The sequence below is a fragment of the Leuresthes tenuis genome, unplaced genomic scaffold, assembly GCF_036924035.1.
Source record: "Leuresthes tenuis unplaced genomic scaffold, fLeuTen1.0.hap1 SCAF_5, whole genome shotgun sequence".
NCBI lineage: Eukaryota > Metazoa > Chordata > Actinopteri > Atheriniformes > Atherinopsidae > Leuresthes > Leuresthes tenuis.
Window position 1 is genome coordinate 20,772,628 of NW_027325359.1, and position 13,115 is coordinate 20,785,742.

Below are 13,115 nucleotides of genomic sequence, written 5' to 3' on the forward strand. Positions count from 1 at the left end.
TACCATGCTCCCCTTTTTTCCCCATCCCTTTTCGTTCCCATCTGTCTCCCTTTTTCTCAGATGGGCTTATTTGTGACAGAATAAATAGGCCCTTTGTGTTTTGGGAGAACTGTGAGGACAGCAGAGAGAGGTGGCTTATTTCACTGAAACATGGATTGGATACCCATCCACGGGGTATAAGGAATAAGGACTTTTAATTTCGGTGAAACGCATGGGTAAATGGGTGGTAAAGAAAGAATACAAAAATAACCAGACACCTGACACGAAAAGCGACAAAGAAGACATGTCAGACTGTCCTACATTTAAACAGTGTGTAGCAGAGATGAAAGAACCAGGACTGATAGACCGGAAAGGGGAGAAAACTCGACAGAGCAGACTGCAGAATTGAATGTTTAAAGATTCAAATTACTGTCTGAAGCAGATGCTGCAGTACTGAGTGAGGCAGAGTTTGTTCAATATCAGGAAGGTCGATTACTGTTCAGCCGCACGATAGGTTCAATATGTGGAAAACTGAAAAAAAATGAAAATGATGAACAGCCTGCTTACAGGGAAAAAAATAAACACAAATTAAATTGAAAAGCAACCTATTGAAGCCCTGTATCAATTATAGTGTTTACAGTAAAACAGTAAAATAGATGCTTTTTGTTGTTTCACCAACAAGCTTTGAAGCTTGTAGTATCTGCTCAGAACATTTCTCTCTTGATATACTCATTCAGGGCCTATTCCAAAAAGAAAAACAGCCTAAGAGGAAACCCTGAAGTAGAGCATGGGCAAGAAGAGATGACCTAAATACAAAAGTACATAGAGAAAGGTCCTGCAAGGATTTGTTTGGAAATAACTCAGCATTTCTGCCCCTACAGAGAAAAAGAGAACTCCGGCACAAGGGCGAGACAGGTTCAGTATTTACAACCATAGATCAATATGTCATCCAGTACATTTCCTCCCAACCTTCATCACCATGATTTTAACAATTCACAGAACAGCACTGCTAAAATCAGCACGGACAGTCAAGTTCAATTTATTGTTTGTTTTTTTTTGTTCAAATTTTATAAATCTCATGCTTTTTATTGTCTATCAGTATTCGAAAAAGAGTAACCACAACAGAAACTTGAGTCATGTCATGTCTATTACTGCTAGTTAGACAGGTGGTGCTGGGCGGACACAAGCATTTAATCCCTTTCTGTCTTTCTGTCAGGAAACAAAGAGCAAACTAGTTGCTAAGCCAGCTCCCGTTCAACAAAGGCAATTGGAGAGGCTTTTTAAATCAGCTGGTAATTACAAGGGAACGAAAGAAACAGCAAGGAAGAATCCTTCACTGTGGTCATACAAGCTTTCTGTGCATTTCTGAGATAAAGCCACCCAGATACCATTAATTTTGAAGCATTCAAGACCATGAGTTCATGAGTGATACCAATAAAATTCTAGGTCATAATCAAAGGTATCATCATCAAATCTGACAATGGCTAAGATGGTCTGAGTATGTGTGTGAGTGTAGTGTTTGGACTCACCCTCAAGGCTTCTATGACCAGGTCTCGGGCCTCTAGCTCTCCCTCCATGATGCTCAGCAGGGTGAGCAGCTCTGGCTTGCTCAAGTTATCCATATTGAACTCACATTTCTGCAACATAAGCAACAAAAAAAACCAATCTTATCGCAAAAGATATCAGTTGGCGACTGGATAGTATAGTGGTAAGATTGCTGCCCTTCATCTGGGTGACTGGTCACTTACGCTACCTGAATACATGGGATATGAGTGTAAGTCTCTTTGGATAAAAGCATTTGCCAAATGCATAAACATAAACAGTACAATCAATACAGCTAAAAAAAATTGTGGGCTTTACTATGATACAATCTTGTTAGCCTGTAAGCATATCATATCTTCAAGAAAAGCAGGAATATTTTTTTTGGCCACTTGAAAGAAATTTATGTAATAAAAAGTTGATCATTTACATATCCAGCTTAAACAAAACAATATTATTTCTCATTTGGAGTTTTCGTTATAGAAAAAAAGAGTTGGTACTTCAGCTGGAAATTGTTTCCCTACCAGCCAGCATTTTTACACTGGAAACAGCTGCAGGGGTAAAAGATGACAAAGACAGAAACCTCTCAGGGAATGACAAGTCAGATGGTCACTAACATTATTGAGATTCATCGAATTAATTATTTTGGTAACTATTCCATTAAACTACCATTTGTCACTTTGCACTGACACACCAGTGTCTGTGAAAGACTGTCATCATCACAAACATTAATCTACCTTGAATTCAAATGATGAGGAGGATTTTGAACAACTTTTACAAGGGCCAAACTCTGATGGCTGGACTGCTGGCTTATGGAACATTCTTGGTCTGCTGTGGTCTTGGCCAACCCCAAAGGGATCCAAGCAAGGATCAGGCTCCATGAGCCTGGCCATGAGTGGCCAGCCTCAACAGGTCTGGGCATTTTTGCCAGCATAAGCAGGACCAACTAAATATTAGGCAAGTGGTCATAATGTCATGGCAGATCAGTTTATGTTGACCATAACAAAACCAGAGTGGCAAACTCTGAAGTCAGTGACTGTACACGTATATGGAAACAATTACACTACACGTACTGAAAAATATCATGGAGGATTTTTCAACAAAGCAGTTTCAGTGTTGGTTCAAAGCCAAAACCTAAATTACAACCAGTTCTTTCTGTTACAACCACCAAAGCAATCCAGTTCCAAAAACTCTTTACGGGGACAGAGCAAAGAATCGCTTACGTGTGGGCCTAGGGGCGGGATTATAGAGACCAACCAGACCAAATGTTGTGACCACCATGTTTCAAAATCCAAAGAGAGGAGAACATTCTCAAACATCAGCTGTTGTTTAGAATTCCATTTTAAAACAGACTGATGACATACAATATCAGGAACAATGAAATGAAACATTTAATCTGTAGTTTTTGTGAAAAAAAAAACTGTCTCAAGGCACTGTGATCATTTACAGAAATTCAGAATATACTCGAGGGAGGGTCAAACATGTATTAGAAAAGATTTAGGTTGACATAATGGTGCTAAAAATATAGAGGACATGTTTAAGGAATGACCAAATTACTGTGAATTTTGAGTGTTAACCGGAATTATAAAAATGTGCCATCTCCGTGTTTCACTCACCACTTTCTCAACCCATGTTTTCATTCTCTTTCTTGGTCACATCCCTGACAACCACACCACCAGCCAGCCAGGCGGCATTCAAAAGCAAAGCGTCAAATTGTTGTGTTGAGGAACCCTGAAAGTCATTGTACTCATTCAAAGTAAAGGCGATGAGGGGAAAATGCGAGAATTTCATAATATTTGGAAGCCTTTTCGCTAGGCTATTTGTTAAATAAAACCTTAACCAATTATCAGAAGGAATAGCAAATGAAGCAGGTTTGAGTGCCTTGACCTCTGTGGCATATAAGGCAGATTGCTACCTGCCTGTTCTAGTAGCACTCAATTGTGAGCCAGCCATTTAAACCAGATTTACAATCCTCCATCAAGACTTGAGCCAACAATATGTCATTTCATCAGTGACAAACATGTCTCTAGAAGTCTCTCACAGGTCACTTGCATCCTTATAAATAAACACACCAACACTTTTCATTTTAAATTCTTCTTAAAAGATATGAAACTTTCACTAGAGAGTTGTCTTCAGTCAGGCTTCTTCTCAGAACAACAAGCTCAAATGTGTTTCTATTACATGTTGCAGTCTAGTTAAAAACCTTGAAATAAAAAGCAGCAGGTTCCAAAGGACTGATTCGGTTGCACTGAGCACTTCAATCAATCCCTTTTTCCCAGCCACATTTTCACCACTTAATCAAATAGGAGTATACAGGCTGCCTTGATGGACAGCAACCCTGAGCTGCACTGTCATGACATGGGGCCTCAGGTGGTCAGTGAGGTGAGATGAGATGAGGTGAGAGCGGTGGTGCTGGATGCAGCTCTTTCTTTCTGGCATTTCTGTACTGTTAGCAGGTGAAGCAAACGGCCAATATATCCCATGAGCCATGAACCGTGCACCACAGGGATGAGCAGCCTGGCCAGTGTTCAGAGGCTCCCTGTTAGCCCTGGTCCACTTAATAAGGACCGAGTCAATTCACTCTAAGCCACAAGGGAGAGGAAGGGCTCGTTCTGTGAAAGCTCTTCCACTGTGTTCTGCTGGCAAAATCCTGCTCAGTCCTGCAAGTTTCTCACAGTCTCATGTCCTGTAACTGCAAGCAAAAAAAAAACGCTGACATGTGATAGCCAGTAAAGGAACTCCTGTTACAGGTAAAATGCAACAACCAAAATAATGACAAATTTTCTCATTTGAATCTACAAATGAGAACAGCTTTAATTTCAATTGTCAAGGGCTGTGACATCTGTCCCACATTGTTAATTCTAAAGAGATTCCTATGTATACTGATGGGTGACAGATTGGGCTACAACTCACAACATCTGTGCATCTACATAATCATTGAATCTTAAGACACTGAATCTTTAACATTTTTTACATCTCACTACATGCATATCGAGTCTGAACAATGCAGTTCTAGCTGTAAGCAACACCAGCAAAGATCTTTCTATTCCACAGTTCTGGCAGATAAAAGGCAACAGATATTGGAAACTAGTCAGTTTTCAAGCAAAGATTTTTTTCTGATTATCACTTTCCAGCATCATCAGCTAACTAAATCAGCTGTAGAAATAATCATTAGCTTCTGCATAAATCCCATAGACAGATAAGCCTTGACAAAAAAAAAAAAGGGGGGGGACGGACATTTCCCATCATTTTCATTTCCTGTGTGCTAAACTATTTACATTAAAACTAGTATATAATCAGCTTGTCAATGGTCACATAAGCATTTTGACTGCTCCTGCTTTTTTCTTGTTTTAATTGTACTGTAATTTGAATGAAGTTTCTCCTTTATCGGTTGTTAAATTATAATGTCTAATCCTATATGATGACTAATTGTTTGCTGGGTCATTTGAACCATCTGGATCAGAGCACAGACCTTTTTGTGGTCAGGAAGAAGAGGCAGCTATGACATTACAGCCACTCGTGTTAGTGGCACTTGTCCAACCCCACTGCATATCTCACATATCCACAGGAGACCAGTCAGGCTTCAGTTGCTCAATAGCTCTGACAGATATTAAAAGCAAGGTTTAAATATGTTGTTGAATGGGACAGATCTGTCACAGTCAAAAGTTCCTTATCCTCCCACCACAGTGGGTTAAAAGTTTTGTTATTTTGACTTTCATTTCTTGTGTTGGAGACATTTTACATGAAGCGCAGAGTCAAACAGGACAAAGAACATAAATGGTCAGCCAGTTTGGGGAAACCAAACATATAGATCAGTGCTTTCCAAAGGAGATCACAGGCTGTGGGTGAGATTTCACTGCACCAAGATTTACATTTATTGGATGATCTGAAGTCATCTTACAGAGCCCATATTGGATGAGCTGCAGTCATCTGTGTGAGGATGATGTACATCAAATACTGTTTTACACACAGAAACAAGTTGGTTGTCATGTGGACAAGTAATGCATGTTCTAAGAAACTGCATGAAATAAAACAATTCTCGAAAAAGTGCATCTACTCTGTACAAACAGCAAACTGATGCGTTTTTGATAAAATCAGCATACATCGTGGACACATTCCCTCTACAATGGGGCAACAGGCGAATACCAGATCCTGACTCAAACATCATGGAGAGCAAAGGTACTCTTAGCAATGTTGATACTTACTTATGAACACTTCCAACGCTACTTACGATGAGTGCTGGAAATTAGATTTTATCCTTGGCCATAGGTGTGTAAGGGTTTAACTAAACTTATTTGGAAGGAAAAATTTGTGAAAACAATGTATTTCTAACTCATGATTAAACGCTCTACTAATTCTAAAAATCTTTGACAACAATTCCCATGCCCTCAAAAAACAAGCACAGAAATTTAAAAGAACTGACTCTCAACATAAGGTCTACCTCACTAACAAGTAGCATGGTAACTGAAAGGGGATAATTGACCTTTCACCCCACTCTGGACCACGGATACTTCAGAATCCTCTCACGAGAAAATTCCCCCACCTCAAGCCAACAACAGAGAGTCTGACAGGGGTTAGCAAAGAGCACAGAGCTTTATTTAACCACAGCGGACATGGCCGTGTTGTTGGGTGGGGGGGTCTGCGAGTCCATGGAGGCGGAAGCCCCCTTTCGTTGGCTAGGACCTGGTGAAGATAAAGAGCTCTGGCAAAGTGACGGGTGACCTGAAGAGGCAGCTCATATCCCATGTCTCAGGAGCACCTGTTCACCTCAATGCTAAATGTAAAGTAGCTTCCAGGCAGTTCTGAGTGTGCTCAAAGGGGAGAGGGGGTGGACTGTCATGGTACTCCCAGCTATGAAAGCTGAGTCACTGAAATTAAGACCAATTTAGAAAGGTGTTTGGTGAACAGGGCCTCCACCTCCTCCTCCACCACCACATTGGCTGTGCCCTCCACTCACCCCCGCAGCTCTTCTCACACTGTCTACTCAGCTTGCCACTCAGACCCACCCCCTCCTCAACACCTACACTCCCACCCACCCACCTCAGGGACGGTGGTTGCTGTTCTATTATAGTACATTTCCATCAGCCAATCACTTCCAATCCACATCCTAAGAGTTGTTTATCTGTCATCAAACTGCATGTACGACAAAAGATGAGCTTAACTAGACAGGACCAAAGTGAAATAACTATCAATACCCTGCCAATTATGCATTAGTCGCTTGCTGGCAAGGGCAACAGTTTGATAATTTTGCACAGAGGGGTGCTGAGCCACTACCATGACACATATACTGCAACCTGTGAAAGGGCAACAGTGAGAAATCACAAGTAGGTGCCTGTAAACAAGTGAAACTCAACCCTGGTTAGTGACAACAAAGGTTTAATAATACATTTTTGTCTTGAGTCTTCTGGTCAGCATAGTCAGTCTAAATCTATGGAGGGACTCATTTTCAAGTATGTGACCATTCAGTTAGAACTGAATGGTTCTAACTGAATGGTCAGTTAGAACTGAATGGTCATGCCACTATAAGCTCCTAATGCCAAATGAACATCAATATGTACTTGGTATGGTAACATATGCAAAACGAATCTATTTATTTATTTATTGTTTTGTTTTAATTGGAACAGTTTCCCAAAAAGCAGCCGCCAACTATTACCCCGAAGGCAACCGAACAGCTCCCCTTTAAGTGTCGACATATTTCTCGTTCACTGCAATGCACTGTGTATGAGCTACAACCTGTACAGCCAGCGTCGATTTCTCTTTTCATCGGGCACAATGTAACATTACAGCTGAGGGATGAGCGTTCAAGGCAGCCCGTAGTCTAAAAAAAAATAATGTACAGATACAGAAAAACGTTCTTCTCCCTTGCTAGTCATCACTTAGATTAACTGTGGGGAATATTTCAGTTCAAACATCGCGTCCCTGGGTTAGTCCCTGTTTTTCTTCAGACACAGTCGCGAGCCTCGCGCTACCCACCTCTGTTGCTTGACAAGCCTGTGCGAAATAGATGCGCACCGCATTTTACTGTCTTTTCCCCGAGATTACAGCAACGCCACGGAGATAGAAAAAAAATCAAACATCTGTATTGCTTATGTTTTCTCACACCATCGTCTCTTACCGTGTCGACACTTCCCAGCACAGCGGCTGCCAGTGTATGTATCGGAGGAGGCTGCTCTCCGCTGGCTCCCTCCGACGCCATCTTCGTACTGTAGCTGTCTGCTGGAGTAAAGGCGCATCCGGCACTCATTAACTATTGAAATGCTGAAAGCAAATCACGCCCAGGACGGCCATTGAAAGAAAAGAGAGACGAAACCAGTCAATTTGAAAGGGGGAGAAGAGAAAGGTCTCTGCTGCGAAAAGCCCACAACCGAGTTTGCAGGCTGCTGCTGCTGGGAGGGGTAGAGCTTGTAGTCCTATAGGCGTGGACCGACGCGTAAAATCCAGACGCGACACCCCAGTGCGCACCCAACAGGAAAGGAGGTGCGTCTCGACGGGCTGATTGACAACAGCATTTGTCTGTCTTTGTAGCTACAAGAAAAGCATTTCAGTGATCTCAAAACTGTGGTTCTGGGATTCCAAAGGATCAATTAACTAGAAAAAAATTATAAAAGTAAATAAGGGTGTTGCAAAATAGATTTAAAAAATCTGATTTTACAGATCAGAATCTTACATATTTTAAAAGTAAATCTGACATATCTTGCATCCTCTTATTGGACACTTTTCACCTATTTGATCGATTTTACTGATTTTCTGTTTTATTTTCATATTTGGTGCAAGCTACTTAAGTAGTGCTTCAACAATGCATTACTCATGGTGGTAAATACATAGATTAATGTAAAAGGCAACATGGCGTTCTTTTGAGCATGATCAACAGATTATCATTCACTATAACTTTATATGATTAGTATATCTAGAATTTTAGAGAATACTACAACTCTAAATAAGACAATATTCTGTGCTCTGGATCAAAGACAAAATGGACCATCTATTCTGTTAGTAGCAACAAATCGATACGATCGATCACAGCATTCTGTTACAGAGACTTGAACATGTTATTGGGATTAAAGGAACTGCATTAGGCTGGTTTAAGTCATATTTATCTGATAGATTCCAGTTTGTTCTTGTAAATGAAGAATCTTCCTCACACGTTGGAGTAAGTCATGGAGTTCCTCAGGGTTCTGTGCTTGGACCGATTCTTTTTACTTTATACATGCTTCCATTAGGTAACATTATCAGACAGCATGGCATAAATTTCCATTGTTATGCTGATGATACTCAGCTGTACTTATCTATGAAACCAGATGAAACCTACAGGTTGGTCAGACTACAAGCCTGTCTTAAAGATATAAAGACCTGGATGACTCAGAACTGTCTGCTTTTAAATTCAGACAAAACTGAAGTTGTTCTCTTTGGACCTGAGCGCTTCAGGGAGAAATTGTCTAGTTATATAGTTACTCTAGATGGTATTTCCTTGGCTTCTAGTTCTACAGTGAGGAACCTTGGAGTTATTTTTGACCAGAATTTATCATTTGACGCACATATAAAACAGGTTTCTAGGACTGCCTTCTTTCACCTTCGTAATATTGCTAAAATCAGGAACATCCTGTCTCAGGGTGATGCAGAGAAACTAGTCCATGCATTTGTTACTTCAAGATTGGACTACTGTAATTCCTTATTATTGGGCTGTCCCACATATTCTCTGAAAAGCCTCCAGCTGATCCAAAATGCTGCAGCCAGAGTTCTGATGAAAACTAACAGGAGAGATCATGTTTCTCCAGTTTTAGCTTCTCTTCATTGGCTCCCTGTTAAATTCAGAATAGAATTTAAGATTCTTCTTCTCACTTATAAAGTTCTTAATGACCGAGCTCCATCATATCTTAAAGATTTAATTGTAAGATATTTTCCTAACAGAGCACTTCGCTCCCAAACTGCAGGTTTACTTGTTGTTCCCAGAGTTTCTAAAAGTAGAATGGGAGGTAGAGCCTTCAGTTATCAGGCCCCTCTCTTGTGGAATAAGCTGCCAGTAAATGTCCGGGAAGCAGACACCCTTTCCACTTTTAAGATTAGGCTTAAAACTTTTCTTTTCGATAAAGCTTATAGTTAGGGATGGCTCAGGTAATCCTGAAACATCCCATAGTTAAGCTGCTATAGGCTTAGACTGCTGGGGGACCTCATCTGTCACACCTTTCCTCACTTTGCTCTCTTTTTCCCCCTGATTAATTTCACAATTGATTTTATGTACATGTGACATTATTGTGATTATTAACCTATGTTTCCCTGTTCCAACAGATATCCTTTGAATGGCGTTATGGTGTTTTTCCCCCCTCTTTTCCCTCTTTTCTGTCTTCTCAAACCCCAGCTGGTCGAGGCGGATGGCCACCCTTCCTGAGTCTGGTTCTGCCAGAGGTTTCTTCCTGTTAAAAGGGAGTCGTTCCTTTCCACAGTTGCCACAGGCACGCTCAGGACGGGAGATTGGACTGAAGACACATTTCGGTGCAATCTGTTGGTTTCCTTAGCTAGGATATAAATTTTTTGAATTGGCTCTATAAGAATTAATTGGATCATGATTACAATGAATTGAATTCCAATTGGCTTGAATTGGACTATATTACTTAAGTGCCTTGAGATGACAATTGTTGTAATCTGGCGCTATATAAATAAAATTGAATTGAATTGAATTGAAATCAAAAAGCATGATTGTACGGAAGTGTATCGATGCCTAAATCTGTGCCTTTGACAAAGCTCGTGTACATTAATCCAGCCTACTCATGATCCAATGGAAATTGAGAATGTGTTCATAAACTACTATAATGAACTCTATACTCAAACATCAGTTATGAATAAAGAGGAGACCAAATCTTTTCTTAACCTACTGGATTTCGCCGGCTATAGGCAACATTTAAAATGAACGCATAGCATCAGCAATTACAGAAGAAGAAATTAAGAAAGCAATAGGAAGATTAAAACACCAGGTAATGATGGATTTCCGCCTGAGTGGTATAAAAATTAACTCCAAATCTTCTCATTAACTTCAATAGGATTTTGGAAAAACATTGTATCCCTCCATCATGCAAGGACGCAATAATTACTGTATTACCCAAACCACAAAAGAATAAAGAGCTATGTCAAAGTTATAGACCTATATCTATTTTAAATGTGGATTACAACCTCTATACTTTTATTTTTGCAAACAGATTACAATCAATCATGCCCGATCTTATTGATGAGGATCAATTAGGTAGAGGATGTTAAACCCAAGACAATATTAGAAGAACATTGTTCATTATAAACAAGATTCTGAGAACCAAAAAACCAACAGCACTGATTTGTCTTGATGCAGAAAATATTTAATAGGCATACATTTTTACAATGATTTCATACTGGACAACAACAACAATAATAATAATAATCTATAACAAAATAAATAAATATAAATAAATTTGAGAAGAACATGTCAGCAGTCACTATTAAAAAGCCTTATGGCTGTAGGGATGAACCTCTCACTGCAGCTGCTCCTCTGACTTGCCAGGATGCTATGGAGAGGATGTCTATTATTCAAAACAGAATATAATTTCCTCCTCATCCGTTGCTCCACCACAGCACTGAGAGGGTCTAGTCTTCTGCCTACAACAGGACTGGCCTTTTTAACCAGTTTGTCCAGGCGCCTATGTTTTTTGTCTGTAGTGCAACTACTCCAGCATAGAACAGTACACTCTCAATGATAGTGTGATAAAACATGCATATCATATCACTACAGACATTGAAGTGATATGATGCCGTCACTGAGCCGTCTCAGGAAGAAGAGACAGCTCTGGCCCCTCCTGTACACTGCTTATATGTTGTCAGACCACTCCAATTTATTATCTAGCACCAACCACAGGTATTTGCAGGTCTGAACAATTTCTATCTCCCCTCCATCAATGCAGACTGACTGGTATGGAGTTTTAGATCTCCTGAAGTCCACCACCAGCTCTTTGGTTTTGGTAGTGTTCAGGAGCAAAAAGTTATCCTGATCTGATTTATGTTGTGACTGGGCCTGGGTCTGGGATTTGCTGTCCTCTGACCTGCTTGTGCTGTTCCTGATAGGGGGTAAGTGTTGCCTCTTCCTGCTGCTCATGGCTGTGGGCACATCTTGACTCCCAGGGCACTTGGCCAGGGCCACTGGGGCATGCGCTTGACCACTATGCTTGGCTGTCTGGGGCGCCTGGCCCTCTCTGGTATTGGGTGGGGCCTCTGCTGGGGCGTTTGGGGGCGCTCAGGCTTTTGGGGCCAGGGTCCAGCACACTGGCGGGGTCGGTGGGCTGTTGCTCCTGATCCTGGGGGGCCTCTGCCCTATGCTTATGGAGGCTTTGTCCGGGGCTTCCTCTGCAGTCTTCTGGGTGGATACGTGATTGTCCTTGCGGTGGGCTTCCCGGGTTCAGTGCACCATGGCGGCTGCTGGTGGCCCTTTCTGTCTGCTTCTGATTGCTGGTGGGGGGCGGGGGGCAGGGGGGTCCTGTGCCATGTGTATCCCATGTTCATGCGCATACACACGCGTACACACACATATTCATACTATTAGCATACTCACTAAGCAGTTGTTGTGTTGTCCTGTTTGAGGTCATCTATATATACAGTTGTGTTGTACGTGATTGCTGCTACTTGTATTTTTTTTGTTTGTTTGTTTGTTTTTTCTTTGCTTCTCTGCTTATAGGTGCTCCTGGTGGCTCTAAGGCTGGATTCCTCCACAGTGTGGATTCACTTCTGTTTTGTTTTTACAGGTGTAGCAGCTGGTTGTCTGGTTTTTCATTGTTTTCTCTTATTGTTTCATTCCATCTCTGTTCCATTTCTTTTTCTTTTCTCTTCCTCTTTCCCGTTTCCCCTGGCACTATAACATGTTAAATATTGTCACAAAAATAAATAAATAAGCAGTTGATGGGCATCAAGGGGAGCTTTACATTCATAAAGCTGTTTGGCATAAACGGTATTCAGATTACAATTCTGCTGGACAGGACAAGGGTAAAAAAAAAAGAAGAAACTAATTTTCAAATGACTACTATGAAAAAGAAATTAAAGAATTAAAAAAGGTCACATACATCCTCTCACAAACATTTTAGCTACATCATATTGCAGAGAAATTTCCAACGTCATCTCAGGTCTCTATTCATGTCTATTAGATTCTAAACAGCATTCAACACTATATGTAAAGAATAAGAGGGAAAGGGAAATATCAGTTGAAACCTGGTGTGAAATGTGGAAGTGTCATCAAACCACCACACTATCACATAAATGGAGAGCATTTGCCTGGAAAAATTAGATCCGTTATTTTACTACCCCTCTAATAACAAGTAGACACCTATAAATCCAACAAGCATGCTGGAGACAATGTAGTGAGCTAATAACAAACCACACGCATATGGGGCTGTAAGAACATAAAACCCTTTTGGAGAGAGATTCATATATATATATATATATATATGAATATGTCGAATCCTGGGGTATGCAATTCCCCTGGGACTGATGGCTGAGGTCGTTAGAGGATTAATTGCAGGCGTGGGGAGACACTGACCTAGAAGTGCCGCGAAAGTGCATGCTTCTCTGCCATTGCCTCGGCCAGGGGG

The 13,115-nt window shown here is 40.9% G+C and overlaps 1 protein-coding gene across 2 annotated transcripts in view; it reads right to left on the reverse strand.

Moving 5' to 3' along the window:
• The window catches only part of cttnbp2 (cortactin binding protein 2), a 128,262-nt gene extending 120,344 nt beyond the window's left edge, over nucleotides 1-7,918 (reverse strand). For both annotated transcript variants that reach the window (XM_072386455.1, XM_072386454.1), the window contains exons 1-2: nucleotides 7,634-7,918; nucleotides 1,509-1,616 (exon numbers count right to left, since the gene is read on the reverse strand). In XM_072386455.1, the coding sequence (XP_072242556.1) occupies nucleotides 1,509-1,616; nucleotides 7,634-7,762 (237 nt within the window). In that variant the 5' untranslated portion in view covers nucleotides 7,763-7,918. The remainder of the gene's footprint in view (nucleotides 1-1,508; nucleotides 1,617-7,633) is intronic.
• Between the last annotated feature and the right edge of the window lie 5,197 nt (nucleotides 7,919-13,115).